The sequence below is a fragment of the Cebus imitator genome, unplaced genomic scaffold, assembly GCF_001604975.1.
Source record: "Cebus imitator isolate Cc_AM_T3 unplaced genomic scaffold, Cebus_imitator-1.0 Scaffold387, whole genome shotgun sequence".
Lineage (NCBI taxonomy): Eukaryota > Metazoa > Chordata > Mammalia > Primates > Cebidae > Cebus > Cebus imitator.
The window spans coordinates 1,418,381-1,436,376 of record NW_016107702.1 but is presented as its reverse complement, the minus strand read 5'-3'; the positions used below and the strand labels follow the sequence as shown (position 1 = coordinate 1,436,376).

At 46.1% G+C, this 17,996-nt stretch overlaps 1 protein-coding gene across 1 annotated transcript in view; it reads right to left on the bottom strand.

Annotated features, from left to right (window-relative positions):
* Positions 1 to 17,093, bottom strand: part of PDIA5 (protein disulfide isomerase family A member 5) — a 92,137-nt gene extending 75,044 nt beyond the window's left edge. The window contains exon 1 of the mRNA XM_017508201.1: positions 16,904 to 17,093. Coding sequence (XP_017363690.1) covers positions 16,904 to 16,945 — 42 coding nt within the window. The 5' untranslated portion in view covers positions 16,946 to 17,093. The remainder of the gene's footprint in view (positions 1 to 16,903) is intronic.
* Between the last annotated feature and the right edge of the window lie 903 nt (positions 17,094 to 17,996).

Sequence of the window (17,996 nt, the reverse complement as noted above, 5' to 3'; positions counted from 1 at the left end):
TCTGGCCACAGACAGAGCCTCACCCTAGCAAACAACCACAGAGGCAGACAAGTGGGAGCCCTTTCCTCCTCCCCATAAGCCCAAGCGGACTTTCCTCCTGCCACTTAACATTCTCCTTTCTCCTCCACTTCAGTCCATTTTAACCTTTCCAATGTGCACGCTCCTTCCTTTCCTTAAGATGCAGTCCCAGCAAGCCTCGGAGCACCTTGCCAAGAGCCTTACTGCAGACTTCATAAGCCACAACCCACAAACCTTGATAACAACAATAACTACCGCAACAATAACAATGTTAATGATGCACAAACTGTCTGCTCCATTGTCAAGCCCTTTAGGGGGAAAGGGCAGGATTTGAGAAGTGCTTCCAAAGGCAGCCAGGGTTCCCTGCCAGCCAAGGCATTCTTCCTGGGCTTGGCAGGCTCTTTACATTCGAAGTCAATCGCTCTGGAGGTAGAGGAGAGAAAAAAGATCCCCTTTGTTCACCATGCAAACTCCTTCTGACCTTCTCCAATAATTGCTTTCTTTCTGCTCACCAACCCTCAGCTTTAATAGTATTTACATCAGGGCTGAGCTGCCCCCACTGGCTGGGCTGAGACCCATAAAACATCTCCCTGGTGCAGGGCAGGATGCTGCCAGGAAAATGGCTTTCCCCCTTTCTGCTGCTGGGAAATAGAGGCCCCCAATGCCAGGCCCTGCCTATTATCAGTCAACCAGTACATCACTATCAGAGCGCCAATGCCCCCAACCTCCAAACGCCCTCACAGAGCTTCACTGCACCCCTCCCCCTGGAGCACCAGTCCCCTTCCACCACCCAATCCCTCCCCTGCCATCAGAGTACAGGCTCTCTTCAGAGCCCAGCAGCACCAGAGTGCCAGGCACAGAGGTCCTAACTGCCCTCCTCTGCCACGGCTGGAGGCAATGGAGTGGAGACTGAGTTCTTTCCTCATCTTCCAGACCTCCTGCAGTGCTCTGTAACAGGTGTCTGCTCATTCAGGGCCTGCCACACAAACCACCATCCCACTTAGAAGCCCACTGTCTTCTCCTCCCTCTGCAATCTTCCAGACACACAGTAACATGACCTCAGGCCTGTTACTAGATCTCTGAGTGTCAACTCCCCACCTGCAAGGTGGAGAGGAGAATACCAATGCCTGCCTTGCAGGGTGGCTCAGGACTACATGAGGGGGAAAATGACAAAGAATCTAACATAAAGTTTGGCATGCAGAAGCGCAGAATAATCGTACTTCTCTGTATTAGCGAGACAACATACAAGGGGAGCAAGGACAGCAGTAACACAGGGACCACCTCTTCCTCTCCAGGGGCCCTGGCTGCAATCAGGCAGGGCAGCAGGTCCAGGCAGGAAAGAGTGAACATATACACACATTCAGCCACCAGAAAACCTGAATCATCGCCAGCTGCACAGTGACCCAGACCAAGAGGTCATACGGCACATTTGCAGCATGCTTCCCAGGTTTCATACCCATTAACTCACTTACCTCTCACAATACCCCAGTGGGTGGGTACTTGCCTCATCCTACAGATGAGGAAACTGAGGCTCAGAGAGGTTATATTAATTACCAAGGTCACACAGTAGGTGAGGAACTTGGGCCTCCTGACTCCTTTTTGTGAGGTTGAGGCCTTCTTCTCTAAACCCCACAAGCTCCCTGGACTGCTACAATAGATGCCACAACCCATACAGAAAAGGAATATCTCCTTCCAAGGCAGGGCCTGCCGAAGCAACCAGTAGAATTCCCCATCTCCCAGAATCCCAGGGCAAGGAGGGTTCCATCAGGGGTTTAGCCTAACCCTCTGCTTTCTGCAAGCCCAGGAGATGCTGGAGTCTCCCAACGTTCCTGGGGCCAAGAGCATGAAGATCCTACATGTGGCAATCAGCCCAGGTCTGTTCCCAGCCAGAGACTGTGTGCAGGAAGTGTGTGGTCCTCTCCATCTGCTAACGTAGCACACACAAACTCCTCTCTTCACTTACCTCACTTAATGAGGCTGGTCGCCACCCAGCAGCGCCATCAGACTAAAGAGATAAGAGTCCCAGCACGCTGGAAGATAATCAGGGAGAACAGTCCTTACCACATTACACCTCAGCTTTAAAAAGCTCCTCGTCTCTGGGGCGCGTGCCAGCACCCTCACATTCTCTATAACTGGCAAAGCCGTCTGTCATTATAGATTTACTATTCAATGCAGACCGTGAAGGAAGAGATATTCAATTATGTAAAAGCAGCTTGCTAAAGGAGGGAGACTTGGGAACAGAAGCTTAACATTGAGGAAGGAGGGTGAAGGTGGGACTCGACCTCTTTTGCTCTGTCACCTGAAAAAAAGATACCCGTATGTTGAGAACTGGGAAGAAAAGGGTTTAATTTAGTTTAATCCACATTTTGCTCAAAATAGTTTTGAAATGTCAGAATCTAAGTCTAGACTCATAAGAAGCTGGGACTCAGGGAAAAGATGAGGACCTGAGAAAACAGATGTGGCCCTGAAGCCAAGGTCAAAGAACTTGAGCGGGCTGAGAATTTAGAGCTCGTGGTTGGGCAGAAAGAGCACTGTACTTGGAGGCAGAGCCCAAGTTTTGTGTTGACTTTGATTATTACTGGTTGTCAGCACTCGTCCTCCAAGTCTGCTTCCTCCTCTGGAAAACTGAGGAACTGAAAGTGACTTCCAAAGTTCTTTACAATCCTATCATTTGGTAACCTACCACTACCAGAGAAGTACTATGAGGTAATCACACCTTGTGAAGGAACCATTGGTTCCCTGGGCATGTGGCCACTCGCAATAAAAGCCTCACCTCTCTATCTCCCTTGCAGCAAATGTGGCCATGTTCCAGCCCCTGGAATGTAAGCATAAGTGTGATGTGGCAACTTTTAAAAATTGTCCCTAACAGACATCTGATGAGTCTTCTTAGTCCCTGCCTCATTCCTGCTAGCTGGAATTTGGACAAGATGGCTGGAACTCAAGTAGCCACCTTGATAAAATGAGGAGGAAGGACCTGCTAAAGATAAGCTAACAAAACAGACGTTACCTAGGTCCCTGACATCACAGAGGGATATACTGGCCCTGGAATATCACTGTGCAGGCTTCTACCTGAGTGAAATAAATGATCTTTTTAAGGTGTTCTCATTCTGGGTCTTCTGGCACACATACAAATAGATCTTGAGTGCTCGCTGCACAAAAGCTTTAACTAGAAAGAAATACAAACATCTGTTCCAATTGGGATATTTCAAAGTGCCTCACGCACCAAACCATGCATTAAACTTTAGATATTTTATTTAGAAGGAAGGAGACAGAGAGACTGTCAAGGGATGGATTTACCCAGTGTTCTTCCTAGTAGCCCAAATTTTCAGTGTGCCTATTCTTATCAAGTACCTTGGTCACCTGGTGTGAGCTACCCAGAAATGAAGGAAGAATTAGCCGGGGAACTCTTCAGTTTCCTTACCCCAGCCCTTTTCTGGTAAGAGGGCTACTGCTGGAGACAGAGAAGCCAGGACATCTCTTAACATTCAGATTTGAGTTGGGCTAATTGTTTCCCACAAATATAGAAATCCCCTCAAAATTCCTCACATAGCATCTGCAACTTCCAGGTAACCCTCCAGAGCCAGGGATTCAAAATCTCCCAAGACCACTCAACTCAGGTGGACCCAGAAGGCTGTGGGAACTCAACGTGCTAATATGTAGAAGCTCCATGTCCTATGCCACACCCATATCATCTTGGAAAGCTCCTCATTAGAAACGTTAAATCCCCCCCCCCACACACACACACACATGCAACCATCTGTCAGCCTATCACACTCTAAAGACAGCAAATACGTCTCTTTTAGGATTCTCTAGGTGAAATATCCTAATTGCTCACATGTGATCTCAAATCCCCCACTGTCCTGAATGATCTTCCCTAGATACCACCATCTCAGTGATTCTCAGAGCTCTTCCTAATGCTCTGTTCCAGACTGTTATAGCTTGAAAAGAGTAATGGGCCATTTTATACCATAATTTATTTTTAGAAATAAATACCTAGGCTCTCATAATTCAAAAATATAGGAAATTAATCTCAACACAAATCTTCAATGGTGGGTAACAGTTTAAAAAAATAAAAGGTTGAGAAACACCATTAATGAATCTCTTAAAATATGGAGCCCAACTGTTATATACTGCTGGCAGAAACCTCAACCAGGACAATTCTTTTGGAAAGGTAGCTGGCATAATTTATCATGTATCTCTAAAGTATTTATGCTCTTTGACGTGGTAATTCCACTTCTAGGAATGTGTCCTGAGGAAATCAGCAGAGATCTGACACAGATATGATTCACAACCACCCTACTCATAAGAGTTAAAACCTATATACAACCTGAATGTCCAGCAACAATGGAATGGTTACAAAAATTAGTGTAAACCACTCAATAGAAAAATAAGTCATTCAGATAGCATTCAGATGGCATTTTATTTAAATGGTGTTTTTAAAGACTTTGCAATGCAAAAATATTTGCTTTAAGTCAGCTTCAGTCAGCTCGTGGTGAATGCTGCCAGGCCTAGGACTCATTCTTCATGTATGTGGACTCCCCTCTGGCCTAGAGTAGGTCCAGAAATGCCATCCAAGTGCCAAGGCCTAGAGTTGAGGGCGGCCCCAAGAGCCCACATTGTGTTGTACCCCACTGTGGCTGAGCTGGTACGTAGCCTGAGTTCTGCCTGTGTAGGAGGAGTTCAGTCAGGGTGGTGGGAGAAATTTTAGAAAATGCAAACCTTAGAAGGCCAGAAGGTTTTGCAAAAGCCTTGGGAAAGAGCTTATGGCTGTAGGCAGCCTAACCCCCTAACCTTGAGCTAATAGCTAGGAGTAGATACAAAGGAATGCAGAGGAGTTTGTCTAAATAGCTTGTTTACTCATGTGGTCCTACCGATCTTTGATCTTCCACAGGAGTGTGACTACTGTCTACTCAGCGGGGAGGGGGTGGGGTGTGGGGGGGGAGGGTGGCAATGTTAATTACCCTCTAATGGTCTTTACTTGAGACCTTTGTCATTTAATCTGTACTAAATAAATGCAAAGGCTGCCAACTTATCAAGGTGGCTGCTGGCTCTGGCAGAGCCCCTTAGCCATGTTGACAGGCAAAAAAAAAAAAAAAAAAAAAAAAAAAAAAAAAAAAAAAAAAAATAGAATTCAAAATATACATGGTATATCCACAACTATAAGTGAACAAAAGTACACTTGGAAAAACACTGAGGATTTGCCCTTGGATAGTATTTATTCTTCCCCTATTTTTCAACTTGCCATAATAAGCATGTCCAATTTAAATGTTTAAAGAAAAAAATTGCCACCATTTGGCTACCATTATGAAAAAAATTAACTGTCTCAAAAGTATCTCCCCACCAGAAAATGTAACTTTACAGTAGGGAAATACGGCAAAAACCCCCTTAACTAAGGGATCAACATTAACACCACCAGCAATGGGTAAAATTGATATTGGGTGTTCCCTGATGGCAATGCACTAAATGAAAACATCATCAAAAACCAAATTGAGGAAAATTCTTAAAAAATGTTAAGGTCACAAAAGACAGAGACTGAGGAACTATTCCAGATTAAAGGAAACTAAAGAAGGGCAATTAAATGCAGTGTGTGATTCTGGTTTGGGTCCTGAATCAAATACTACCTTCCTAGTTTTGGTCATTGTACTATGCTTATATAAGATTATATCTTTGTGTTTTAGGAAATATTATTTAGAGGGCAAAGAAACATCATATATAAATTTTATATATGTAGAAGAAGAGTAAGATAAAAACAAATGTGATAAAATATTAATATTTGTGGGATCAAGATAAAGGGCACATGACAATCCTTTGGATTCTTGCAACTCTTCTAAAAATTTGATGTTATTTCTAAATACAAGTTAAAAGGAAAATAACGTGCCTAAAAAAAAGAAAGAAAGAACACAGCCATATCTGGCCTCCTGATTCCTCCCCATCCAGTGCTTGCTTGGTGCCCTTTCCGACATATGTGCAGTGCTTATCTGTCCATCTGCACTGCTAGCTGTCTCGCCTCTGTTCATGTGACATTGTGTGGTTTGCTTTTCTTCATGACTATTACATGGAATCTGCAAAGTACTTGGCATGCAACACATGCCTAGCAAATACTTGTAGAATGGTTTTGATGAGTGATGTAAGAAAGAACACTAATTTTAAAATATACATACTGTATGCCCCTTAAAAGGGTTAATTTTAAGCATCTGCCAGGAGCCAACATAGCTAAACATCACTCTTCACCAAGAGTGAAGGAGGCCTAAGCTTAAATAAAGCTTGGAGATCTCACCACCAATGCTTCCCAATGTTCAAATGTCTACCCAGCAGCCTCTGAAATAAAACCAAGCACCATGAGACCCTGAATGATGGTGATATTGGGGTGTGTGTGTGTGTGTCTGTGTGTGTGGTATGTGGTGTGTGGTGGGAGAGGAGGAGGCTAGCCCTGGGACATGAGACCCTTGGCTAGTAGCAGCTAAGGGAACTAACTGTGCTTATTAACAAAGAGAAATCCAAAAGCACCTGGCAAGGAACAGAAACCAGGAGAGGATTCTTTAATTCCAAATCCAGGGCCTAGGGATTAGCCCATGATAACAGTAACAGCTGAAAGTAGAGTGCTTATTGTGTGGCCAGCATTGAGATAAGCAGTTCCTGTGCTGTCTAACTGAATTATCTTGACAAGGGTATGAAGTAAGTACTTTTACTGTACCCATTTTGTAGATAAATAACCTGAGACTAAGAGGAATTAAGAAATTTGCTGAGGAGGCTGAGGCGGGTGGATCACGAGGTCAAGAGATCGAGACCATCCTGGTCAACATGGTGAAACCCCGTCTCTACTAAAAATACAAAAAATTAGCTGGGCATGGTGGTGCGTGCCTGTAATCTCAGCTACTCAGGAGGCTGAGGCAGGAGAATTGCCTGAACCCAGGAGGCAGAGGTTGCGGTGAGCCGAGATCACGCCATTGCACTCCAGCCTGGGTAACATGAGTGAAACTCCGTCTCAAAAAAAAAAAAAAGAAATTTGCTGAAGGTCACACAGCAAGTAAGAGAGCTGTGATTCAGATCCAAGTCTGACAGACTCCAGCACCAGAGTTGGGGCATAAGGAAGACAGATTCCCAGAGCTACACACACCTTACTGCTTGCTGCTGTAAATACAAAGCCAGCTGCATTTCTTACATTTCGCTTCCTTTAAAAAGCCACACCTTATATTTGGGGCTAGGCAGCACAGTTTCTCCCCTCTTGTATTCCCCATGGCACAAATGTGGCTGTCAACAATAGACAATTCAGGGGCAGGGCAACTTATCTGAGAGCTTATGAAAACAGGTTTTCTTATCCTGAAATTGCAACTGCAGTGCATTTAGCCAGGACTTAAGTCCCTAAAGCTTTTAATGTTTTGGAAAACCTCTTCTTGAGCCAAGAAGGCTCTGGATCTCTGCCAGCTTGGTGTGCCAGGCCTGTTAACGAGGAAGAATGGTAGAGGGAACATTGAATTAGGCAGCAGGGAGGGAGGAAGAGCAGGTGAAGTCCCACTCTGGAAATCAACTCTGCCTCCAAGCTCTGCTAACTGATAAGAAAATAACAACTCAGTGCTCGTGATCCACGGTGTACATCCATGCCTTTACATACATTATCTCATTTCAACCTCTAAAGTTGGGGGTCTAGGTCACTGTTTCCACCCTTCAGGTCTCAACACAAGAGTCTGGTCGTAAAATCAGTGAGTCACACTAGCATTTTTTTAAAATTACATTGACTAGAAAACACCAGTGAGTAGTATAGGTAGTAACACAATGCATTCAGTGAACCCAATATGTACTGGGTTATACTGTAAAATGTATAACTGCTCTTGCAGGAGTTGAAAAACTGTCATAAACAATCAGTGTTTATAGGTGGAGGTGGTACTATCCCCACTTTAGAGATGTGAAAACTGAGGCTCAAAGAAGGGATTTGCCTCAGATCAAGCCTAAAACAGTAGAGCCAGGACCCTACAAGGACAGATCTGATGCTTTCCTCTTCACCCGTCAATGGGAATAGTTCCCACAGACATCCCTGGAACATCGTCCACTCCCTGTTGCCCCACCCAGAATAATACTCGAGAGGCTGGCAAGTCTGCTGTCCCTTCCAATCTAGCTATTGAGTGTGACCTGCTGAAAAGAGGTCAACCTGATCCATCTTCCCTCTGCTACCAGCATGTCTGCAAACCCCCACATCCCTTCAGAGAAAAGCACGTGATCAGGCCAAGTGACACTGAGCAGACAGCGGTGACACAGCTCCAATGTGAGCAGAACTGGTGCCACACACTCAATCAAGAGCACCCACCTTGGTTGGAAAAATGCCACCAGCCACTAAGATTAACTTTGAAATGTGTCTGGTTTTGTAGCTACACCACAGTGCTCACTATTGTGAGAATACAGATTCCTGGACTTTATTCTTAAAGAAAAACATCTCAAGGGGCTGACAGCCCAGGAATCCTTTTTACACATATCTCCTTAAGGTGAAGAAACTCCACCACTGACTCATCTTTTAAAAACCCTCTCTCTGGACCACATATCACTCCCCTCTCCACTAACAGCCAGAATTTTCCATGTCCTCCACTCCTCCCATCCTCCTCCCTCCTTCCATTTCTCATCCCTCTGAAATCTGCCCCTCCCCACCACCACCAAAAAGGCTCTTGGTGAAGGCTCAGTAATGACCTCCCTGTAGATAAACCCTACAAGTACTTCCAGTTCTCATCTTGTTTGGCCTCCTGAACTGGATGGGGACACTTGGTTCCCTCCTGCCTCTCTGGCCATCATTCCTTCCTTCTTTGTAAACCCTCCTCTCCCTAGCCTTTAAATGTTGAAGTTCCACAGTTCACTCAGTCTACCCTCTCTTCCTACCCTATATGGTCCCCCAGGTGACTTCACCCACTCTCCTGAACGGCGCCCCTAAATGAACATCTCCAGACCAGACCTCTCTTCTAAGTAACACATCCTTACGTCCTGCTCACTCAGTGGTTCTTAACAGTTGTCAAATATAATTCTAAAATATTAAAAACATAATTCTCATACAAACAGGTATTGAGCATATTTCAAAGTTCTACTTAACTCACTAATAAGAGACCCTAAAAAAGAGGATATAATCCTGATATAAGATTGCTACATTAGATACCAAATTGGTTAATGTTCTTCAGGGCAATAATCTTTGTGTTTCTCTTCTTTACCAAACAGAAATCACTTGACTAACTTTACAAAGTATGGGTCATAAAAAATAATAAACAGAGTTATGTCACCTAAAGCACAGCTGGTCCTTAGGTGGTTTCTATACAATACAATACTCTAGTATGATACTAAAAGGTTACAAAATCATCTTTTAGTTCTAAGTTTTAGATATTTTTCCCCCACTGGAATCTATGAATTTGGATGGAGAAAAATGACATCTTTATCTTTGCTAACCTCTAACTGAATTATGAATGTATTTATAAATGTATAAATGCTTTCTACATTTATGAATGTAGGTAACAAACTGCAATAGTAATTAGAGTAGCAGTGTCTGTGACTTTGCCACCAACAGAAATCATATTTTCTTATCACATTACAAGGTACCTTGAAACACTGTTTATGCTTATCACTACTTAAAATTATGGAAGTTATCAAACCTGTATCTTCGATCTTTTTATATGATGCATTATAAACATAAATATTATTTTATCACAACCTTGTTGTTATATTTTGATAACTGTATTTCAATATAACTGCTTTCTTTGTAATTCTATGCATTCTACTTTACACATTTAAAAACAGTATTCTAAGAAAGGCCCAGAGGTTCTCAGAGAAGCCTTTCCTGACTCCTTGAATTACGTTAGAGATCCCTGTTATACATCCTTTTACCACATTATATGAATACTTTATCTTTCCAGCACTTACTACATGAATTAAATAATTAATCAGTGGCTATCCCACTAGGCCATGAGAGAAAGGGATGGTGTCTGTCTTATTTATGGTTATCCCCAATGCCTTAGCACGAGGCCTGGTTCATAAAAGATTCTCAAGGAAATATCCATTTGGGAAAAAAAAAAAAGAAGTATCTGTTGAATGAATGAACACCTGTGGCACATGTAGGATGCTGGTGCTGGTCCACCTTCCTTTGAAATAGGGGGCATGTACAACACTCTGCCCGGGACCCAGCAAGATTACACCTGGTGATGATAACAAATCTACTTATTCCTCAAGACCCTTCCCTGCCTGGCCCAACAACAGAGCTTTCCTACCAGGCCCACATCTGGGCTCAGATGCTGGATCACCTTTATGTGTAAGCCCCAGCTTGCAGCCTTCAACCTTGATCTTTATCAACTTCTTCCAACAAGGATTAAAGGATCTGCTCAAGAATTCAAGATATCTGCCTGCGCCAAGGGGTTGGAGGAACTGTATGATTCTTTGTGGGGAATGGACACTCCAGCCCTGCACTCCCACAGCTGTAATGAGTTAGAAACTCTGAAGCTGGACACAGGCCCACCATCATACCATCTAGGAATGGAACGCACATCAAACTGGGGCCTCAGTATGACTTTGAGGAATAAAGGCTACTTTAACCCCGCATTCCACCAGTGTCTTCAACCCCTCAATGCAAAATCACAAGGCTAATTATTTAGAAGTGGTTGCAAACTGGTATGTGGAAAGAGACCCTGTTGATGTAGGGTGGCCATAAGGGACAGTGAACTGGAGCTTCTCAGGGGAAGGATATGATCAGCACGTACCTGGCATCCCCGTCCCATGCCAAAGTCATCAGGGAGCAGCTGAAAAGCAAGTTTCAGGGATACTTCTGGAAAATGGCTGCCAGTGCAGCTGCTTACACATTCAAGCCAGGCACTGAGACTCTGACTGTGGTCCCACCTATCTCTTTATGCCTTTACCTTCCAGGCCACAGATGCCCCAACCACATCTACCAGCATGTCACCTTCCACCTCCCTGTCCAGCCACCCGTCCCCTTCCAGGGAGTAATGAGCTAGCCTACTCACCTCATCAAGTTAACATGGGGCTCAAAACTACATTGATGTGAAATACATGGAAATGCTTTGCAAACGCTAAAGCCCTCTACAAATGCATCTGATTTGACAATTCTGCCAATAGATCACACAGGGAGCCAGAGGCTCCAGGCAGTGCTGCAAGATGATCCAAGTGCATCCAAGAAGGGATGGGCCAGCCCACCAGGACGGGGTGGGGGAAACAAATAAACCATGCCAAGTCCAGGTAATGTGGAAGAACCTCAGCCTCTCCTTATACCTCATGCATTCATTTCTGGCCCATTGTCACTCAGACAGCCTCAAAAGCTACCACAACCACCACGCAAGACACAGAGCCTGACAGAACAAAACCACAAAGCTGGGGCAAAATCCTCCAGGGATATGGTGTCTTCATTGTCAAAAGAAGATCTACTTTCAGAAGGAAGGAGAGAGAAACCAAGTGCACTTACATCCTGAACCCTTCTGCACACCGCCCCCTCACCTGGGATCTCTGCAGCAGCCTGGCAGAGAGGGGGCAAGGAGGGAGTCCAGAGCTCAGCTCCAAGCAACTTCCATGGGGAGAATCCTAGCAGCACTAGGGGCCCCGTTACCTGACATTCAAATCAGGCAGTCTCTCTCTGGCCCTTCCCTGCCCACCTCCTCCTCTTAACTGACTTCCCCATCATCTCTTACTCAACAACTGGCAATGACTGCTGAGAATTCCACTGACTGAGCACTTTCACATGCCAAGCACTGTGCTGGGTACTTCCTGTATTTTTTAAAATCCTTCCAACACTGCAAGATGGATATCATTATCACCACTTACAAACAAGAAAACTGAGGCAGGGCCCAAGGTCACATAGCTCCTGAGTGTCTAGCTGGCTAAAAGCCCATGTTCTTTCCACTACATCACACTTGAATTTATCTTGTAGGTAACAGAGAGGAAAGTAAGAGGATGAAAGTGTTGTTCTGGGAAAATTAATCCAGTCTCTCCCCCTCCTTCCCAACCCTACATGTGGCCTGATTGATCTTGTTATTAAAAGGGTAGCTTTCATCATGTCTCTCCATTACCTACAGAATCGAGTCTCCATGGCTTTGCCAGGCATTTAAGATTCTTTACGATCCACTTTTTCAGTCTTATTCCCCTCTTCCCCAGACTCAAACCCTCCCTCCATACAGCCTAACCTATCATTCCTCATTTCCCATGTCTCTGGCTTGGAAGGTTTCCTTCTCTGCCTGTGACATTAATTCCACCAGCAAAACATGGACAGGGCTGATGACATGCCAGGCCCTGTGCTAGGTGCTGGGGACACCACAGCCAGGACAGAAGGCTCTCTGCGTCTGCCCTCCTTGTGAGGCCAGCTCACACCTTGCTCTTTCCTGGGGCCTTCTCTGGTCACTTGGTGTCCCACTGCCTGGCCCCATTCTGAATCCCCAGCACGCGGAGCTGCTGCTTTTATGGCACTCAGCCACATTTCCACCTTATAAGCAGGTCTGTTTTAAGACTTCCGCTGTAATGTATTTATTTCTGTGGGAAATGTGCACTCCAGGTTCCAAACAGCATTTTAAATGGCAATTTGGTCCTCAGGCCAGCCCACAAAAGCCTATTAAATAGATAATGGTCCCAGAGAAGTACAGAACCTAAATAAGTGTACCTTAAAAACTCTACAGGAGAAACCAGGAGTAAACATTTGCCTCCTGCACTTCCACCCACTGTCCTCCAGGGTCTGAGCTTCAAGCGACCATCAGGGGCAGAGACAGAGAAGCAGGCAGGAGATGGAGGAGTGGGAAGAACCCGATTTATATTCAGCAGATCTGGCTCTACTCCCAGCTCTGCCTTCACTAACTGGGTGGCCTTGAGTGAGTCCCTTCCCTCCCTAAGCCTTGCTATTCTCTTATAAAATGAGAAGGCTAAGTTAGATCACTTCTGAATCTCACAGATCAGCATAATATATATTTTTAAATATAGGTATGCAATATGGATTTTATATATTAAAAATAAATGTTATCAAGAAAGGACTTTTACAAAGAAATCACGATATGCTACAACCAGTCGCATTTTACAACCAGGGACTCTGTAACCCCGTTCCCCCAAAATATGGTTATCATGTCAGAAAAACTGACAAGTTTTTAAACTGAAAACATTTAGATTCATGAAAAAAAATTTTGTCTTTATTTTTCCAGTTTTACTACAGATCAGAAAACTCCAACCCAGCCCAGCTTCAGTCCTTGGCCCGATGCTTGAGAACCACTGAGCTAGGAGACCTAGAGTTCACTCCAGCTCGATGTTTCTCCATTCCACAGGCTGGATAGAGACCACAAGACAATCAGCATGGGCAGCCCTAAAGGAGGATCAGCCGCAGGAGGAGCTGAGCTGAACAGCATGAAAGCAGGCAGTCAGCACAGGGATGGAAGCAGGGCAGTGTGGCCCACCAGGGATTGCCCCACATCCCAGGGCTACCTCCTGCTCCTGTGCCCAGGAGCATTTGCAGGGAGGGCACCTGCAGCTATAACCTCCGAGGGCACAGACGCCCAGCCTGGAAGCTCTGGGAACTAACTTGTCCCACATATTTGACTGTGACACCTTCCACCCCAGTACTCTTCTGGAAGGCTGAGGGTCCCCAGAGGAACATTTTAAAAAATCTTTATTAACTATTCTGATCATAAACTAAGACATATTCATGTGAAAAACTTGGAAACCACAGAAAAGCATAAGCAAAGAAGCAGAAGTCCTCACAACTCCACCTTCCAGAACAACGACTGTTAACATTTTGATGCACTACTAATTCTTCATACACATAACTTCAGCCACCTGGGATTTGGTTTTATATCCTGCTTTTCCCCTAGTTATTACACTTAAACATTTTTCCACATCCTTAGATATTCTTCATAAACATCATAAAATGTTTTCATAATAAACCTAACATTCTGGTAAATATAAACATTCTTTATAAACATTGTAATGGACTGAACATTTCTTTTTTTTCTCTTTCTTTCTTTCTTTTTCTTTTTTTTTTTTTTTTTTTTTTTTTTTTTTTTTTTTTTTTTTTTTTTTTTTTTTTTTTTGCGATGGAGTCTTGCTCCATCACCCAGGCTGGAGTGCAGTGGCATGATCTCTGCTCACTACAACCTTCGCCTCCTGGGTTTGAGCAATTCTTCTGCCTCAGCCTTCTGAGTAGCTGGGACTACAGGTGCCCATTACCATGCCAGGCTAATTTTTGTATTTTTAGTAGAGATGGGGTTTAGCCATGTTGGCCAGGCTGGTCTCGAACTCCTGACCTCAGGTGATCCCCACCTCAGCCTCCCAAAGTGCTGGGATTACAGGCATGAGCAACTGTGCCTGGCTAGGACTGAATATTTCTGTCGTTCCCCTGAAAATTCATATGTTGAAATCCTAACTTTCAAAGTGATGGTATTAAGAGATGAGGCCCTTCATAGGTAATTACATCATGAGGGTGGATGGCTCATGAATGGGCTTAGTGCCCTTAAAAAAGAGACCCAAGAAAACTGTCTGGTCCTCTTTCTATTATATGAGGATACAATTAGAAGTCAACAGTATTCTCACACTGATTTCGGACTTCCAGTCTGCAGAACTGTGAAAAATACATTTCTATTGTTATACACCATCCAGTCTATGGGATATTTGTTATAGCAGGCCAAACTAACAAAGACAAACATAACTTTCCATGATATGGACAAGGCCAGATATTATTTAACCATGCTACTATTATTGAGCATTTAACCCATTTCCACAATTTTGCTATTGTAAAAAATGTGGTAGTTGTACATCCTTGTACATGAATCCCTGCAGATGCCTTTATGCCCTTCAGGTCACAGCCCAGTGCTGTGCACATATCAGCCCTCAGTAAATATTAAATGAACAAAGAAACCTGACCGGCTTCCAGGGACATGGGGAGCACTTATCAGATAGACACAGCATGTAAATTTACAGAGGCCCAACCCGCTGTCCAGCTATCACTCACCACTGCTCTTGTTGGCATGCTCCCTTCACCTCCTACCAGCTAAGTCAACCCTAGGGCTTAGGGAAAGGAGAAGATAGAAATTGCTTGCTCAGGACTCCCAGGTTCTAGCGCTCTCAGCAAACCTACCTGCTCTTCTTCACCTCTTGGTGAAGGAGACCTGCAGCCCTCCACTATCTAGCTAACTACCACACCCCCTTCTGCCTCTGTTCAACCCACCACCTCAGGAAAGCCATGGCTGACCTCCCTTTAAATCAATGTATGGCTCCCGTTCAGTGGAGGATACCAGTACTTAAGGTCACAACACTTGTGTTCTGTTATTATTTGCTAACAGGACTGACTCCCTTGCCCAATCCAGGGCAACACCAGACAGCAGGCACAATGTATGTTTTGCTCTCCACCCAAAATCCAATCCAGTGGAGGACAAAATATCAATCCAGACAATGTGATTGATAAATGTGTCCACCAAATGAAATTTCAGATTCTAAAGCCCTTTGTTTTCACAAGAGGGAGGAGAAAGGGAGGGAAGCATGACCTCCTAATCAACCCAAGTGCAAAGATGGATGGGGGCCTTGCAGGAGGTGGCTCCCTCCTCTGCAAGTCCTTCCTAGCCCAGAGACCCACCCAGACCAACTGGCTCCAGGGAACTGATGGCAAAGAAAGCGTTCAACAAACCCAGACTCAATGAAGTAACACTGCCCCACTCTAGGCTGGTTCTCCCCAGGAGGGACAACACAGACCTAAGAGAACAGGGGGCTTCCCTCCCCACCCACTTCTAACCAGAGAGTACCAGGCCACTCCTCACTGGTGATCCAAAAGGCCAGGGTATTGGGAGATGGAAATGTTTCAAGCAACTCAACCCACACTCTTTTTCTCTTTCTGTTTGCCCAGTGTCCTTGCCACACCCAAATGGAAAATAATGGGAAAATCTGGGTTGGGGAGAGTGCCAGGAACAGGAAGTTCCCTGGAACTTCAGGAGAAAATGACCCAGGCTGGTCCTAAAATAAGGAAGGGCATAAGTTATGGGAAAGATAAGGAAGGAGGCCGCAATATCCCACCACACACCCACGAAGGCCAAACCCCAGTCCTGGGCCAGCAGGCACACCCATTCCGACCTCTCTCAGGGATGCCTGGGGTCTCCCCGCCCCCTAAGTGTAGCAAACTCTTCTTGGAGCCCACTCCTTTTCCACTCTTGCAAGATTTTGCAGTTTACACTGCTTCCTCCTCTGAGAACTCATCTGACCCTTGGAACCACCTTACGGGGGCACCTTTGCCTTTCTACTTCATGGATGAGGAGGCTAGCTCAGATACATGAAACGAGCCGCCGCGTCACAGAGCTAGAAAGTGGCTGTGGCTCGAGCCAGCCTCACTTGGGTGTAGGAGCAGAACTCCCCCACCGGGGCTACTAGCCGCGTCAACCCCACCCAGCCCACCAAGCCTGGCCTGTGGGCGGAGGCCCAGGTGGTGGCCCGCAGTTTCTCAGCCGCCTGGGGTCGAAACCAAGAACAAGGTGGCCCTAAATCAAGGTTTCTGGCAGTGCAGGTGGTAAGCACCCACATCCCACCCCGCACTCACACAGGTGCAGGGCTCGGAGTCTGACGCTGGCCGCAACCCCCAGCCCGCCGGCATCCCGCCGGAGCTGGTGGCTGTCCCCCGACCTGCACGCCCGCAAAGTTGTGGCCGTGGCGCAAGCACCCTGCCAGGGATCGCCCGGCGCCCCAGAGCTGCCTCCTGCCCCTGCGCCCGGGAGCGCTAAGCGGGGAGGGCACTGGGACTCCCGCTGTCTCCCGCGTAGCACCCCGTGCCCGCCTGCTGGCATGCACGCCCTCATCCCGGCGCCCCGGGCAGCTCCCAGCACGTCCTGCAGAGGGCTGGAGTAAAGAGCGCAGAAGGGCACGCGGGGCACACGTGCCGGCGCGGACCCCTGCCCCACAGTCTCACCCAGATCGCCAGCAGCAGCCACGCCGGCCCGGCCCGCGCCATCCCAGCTGCCGCTGCCCACCGCTGGCTCCTGTCTCCTCTCCCGCGCCCGCGCCCGCCCGCTCGCTAGCTCCACCGCGGCCAACCACCACCGCCACTTCCCAGCCGCTCCCCGCCTCCGAGTTCCCCGTGCCACGTCTGCCAAAGCATGCGCAGCAGCGGGGGAGAGAAGGCCAGGAAGAAGTGCTCGCTGGGAGTTGTAGTCTGCAGCCCGGCTCAGCTGGGGGCTGCAGGTGCGGACTGGGCTTCGAGGCCACGTGGCAGCGAGTGAAGAGCGAAAAGGCAAGGTCAGGGAGTAAGGAACGGCAATCAATGCGCGAGGCTTGCTCTGTGCCTGGAGCTTCAGAAACAGTATCTCACGCAGCTCACAGAAATTAGGTTTTATCTTCACCACTTTGAGGATTAGGAGGCAGCCCAGGGAATTTAAGTATGTTGACCCAGATCACACAGCCAGTAAATGGCAGAGTCCAGTGCTGCCTGTGAAGGACAGGAAAAGCTCTCATCCCTGCCTCCCAGACTCCCCCCTGCCTATTCTATTTAACTTCAGTAAAACATTATTGGGCTGTTGGAAAACAATGTGGTGGCTCCTCAAAAAGTTAAACATAGATTACCTTATGACCAGCAATTCCACCCATAAATACCCTAAAGAATTGAAAACAGGTATTCGAACAAATGCATGTACACCAGTGTTCACAGCAGCACTGTTTACAATAGCCAAAAGGTGGAAACAACTCTAAAGTCTGTCAAAGGATGAATGGATAAACAAAATGTGATACTTCCATCTAACGGAATGTTATTTAGCCATTAAAAGGAGTAAAGTGGCCTAGCAGGGCAGCTCATGACCGTAATCCCAACACTTTGGAAGGCCGATGCAGAAGGATCACTTAAGCTCAGGAGTTTGAAACCAGCCTGGGCAACATAGAAAGAACTCATCTCTGCTAAAAATAAAAATAAAATAAAATAGCCAGGGTGCTGGTGAGGGCTTGAATTTTCAGCTATTTGGGAGGCTGAGGCAGGAGGATTGCTTGAACCTGGGATATGGAGAATGCAGTAA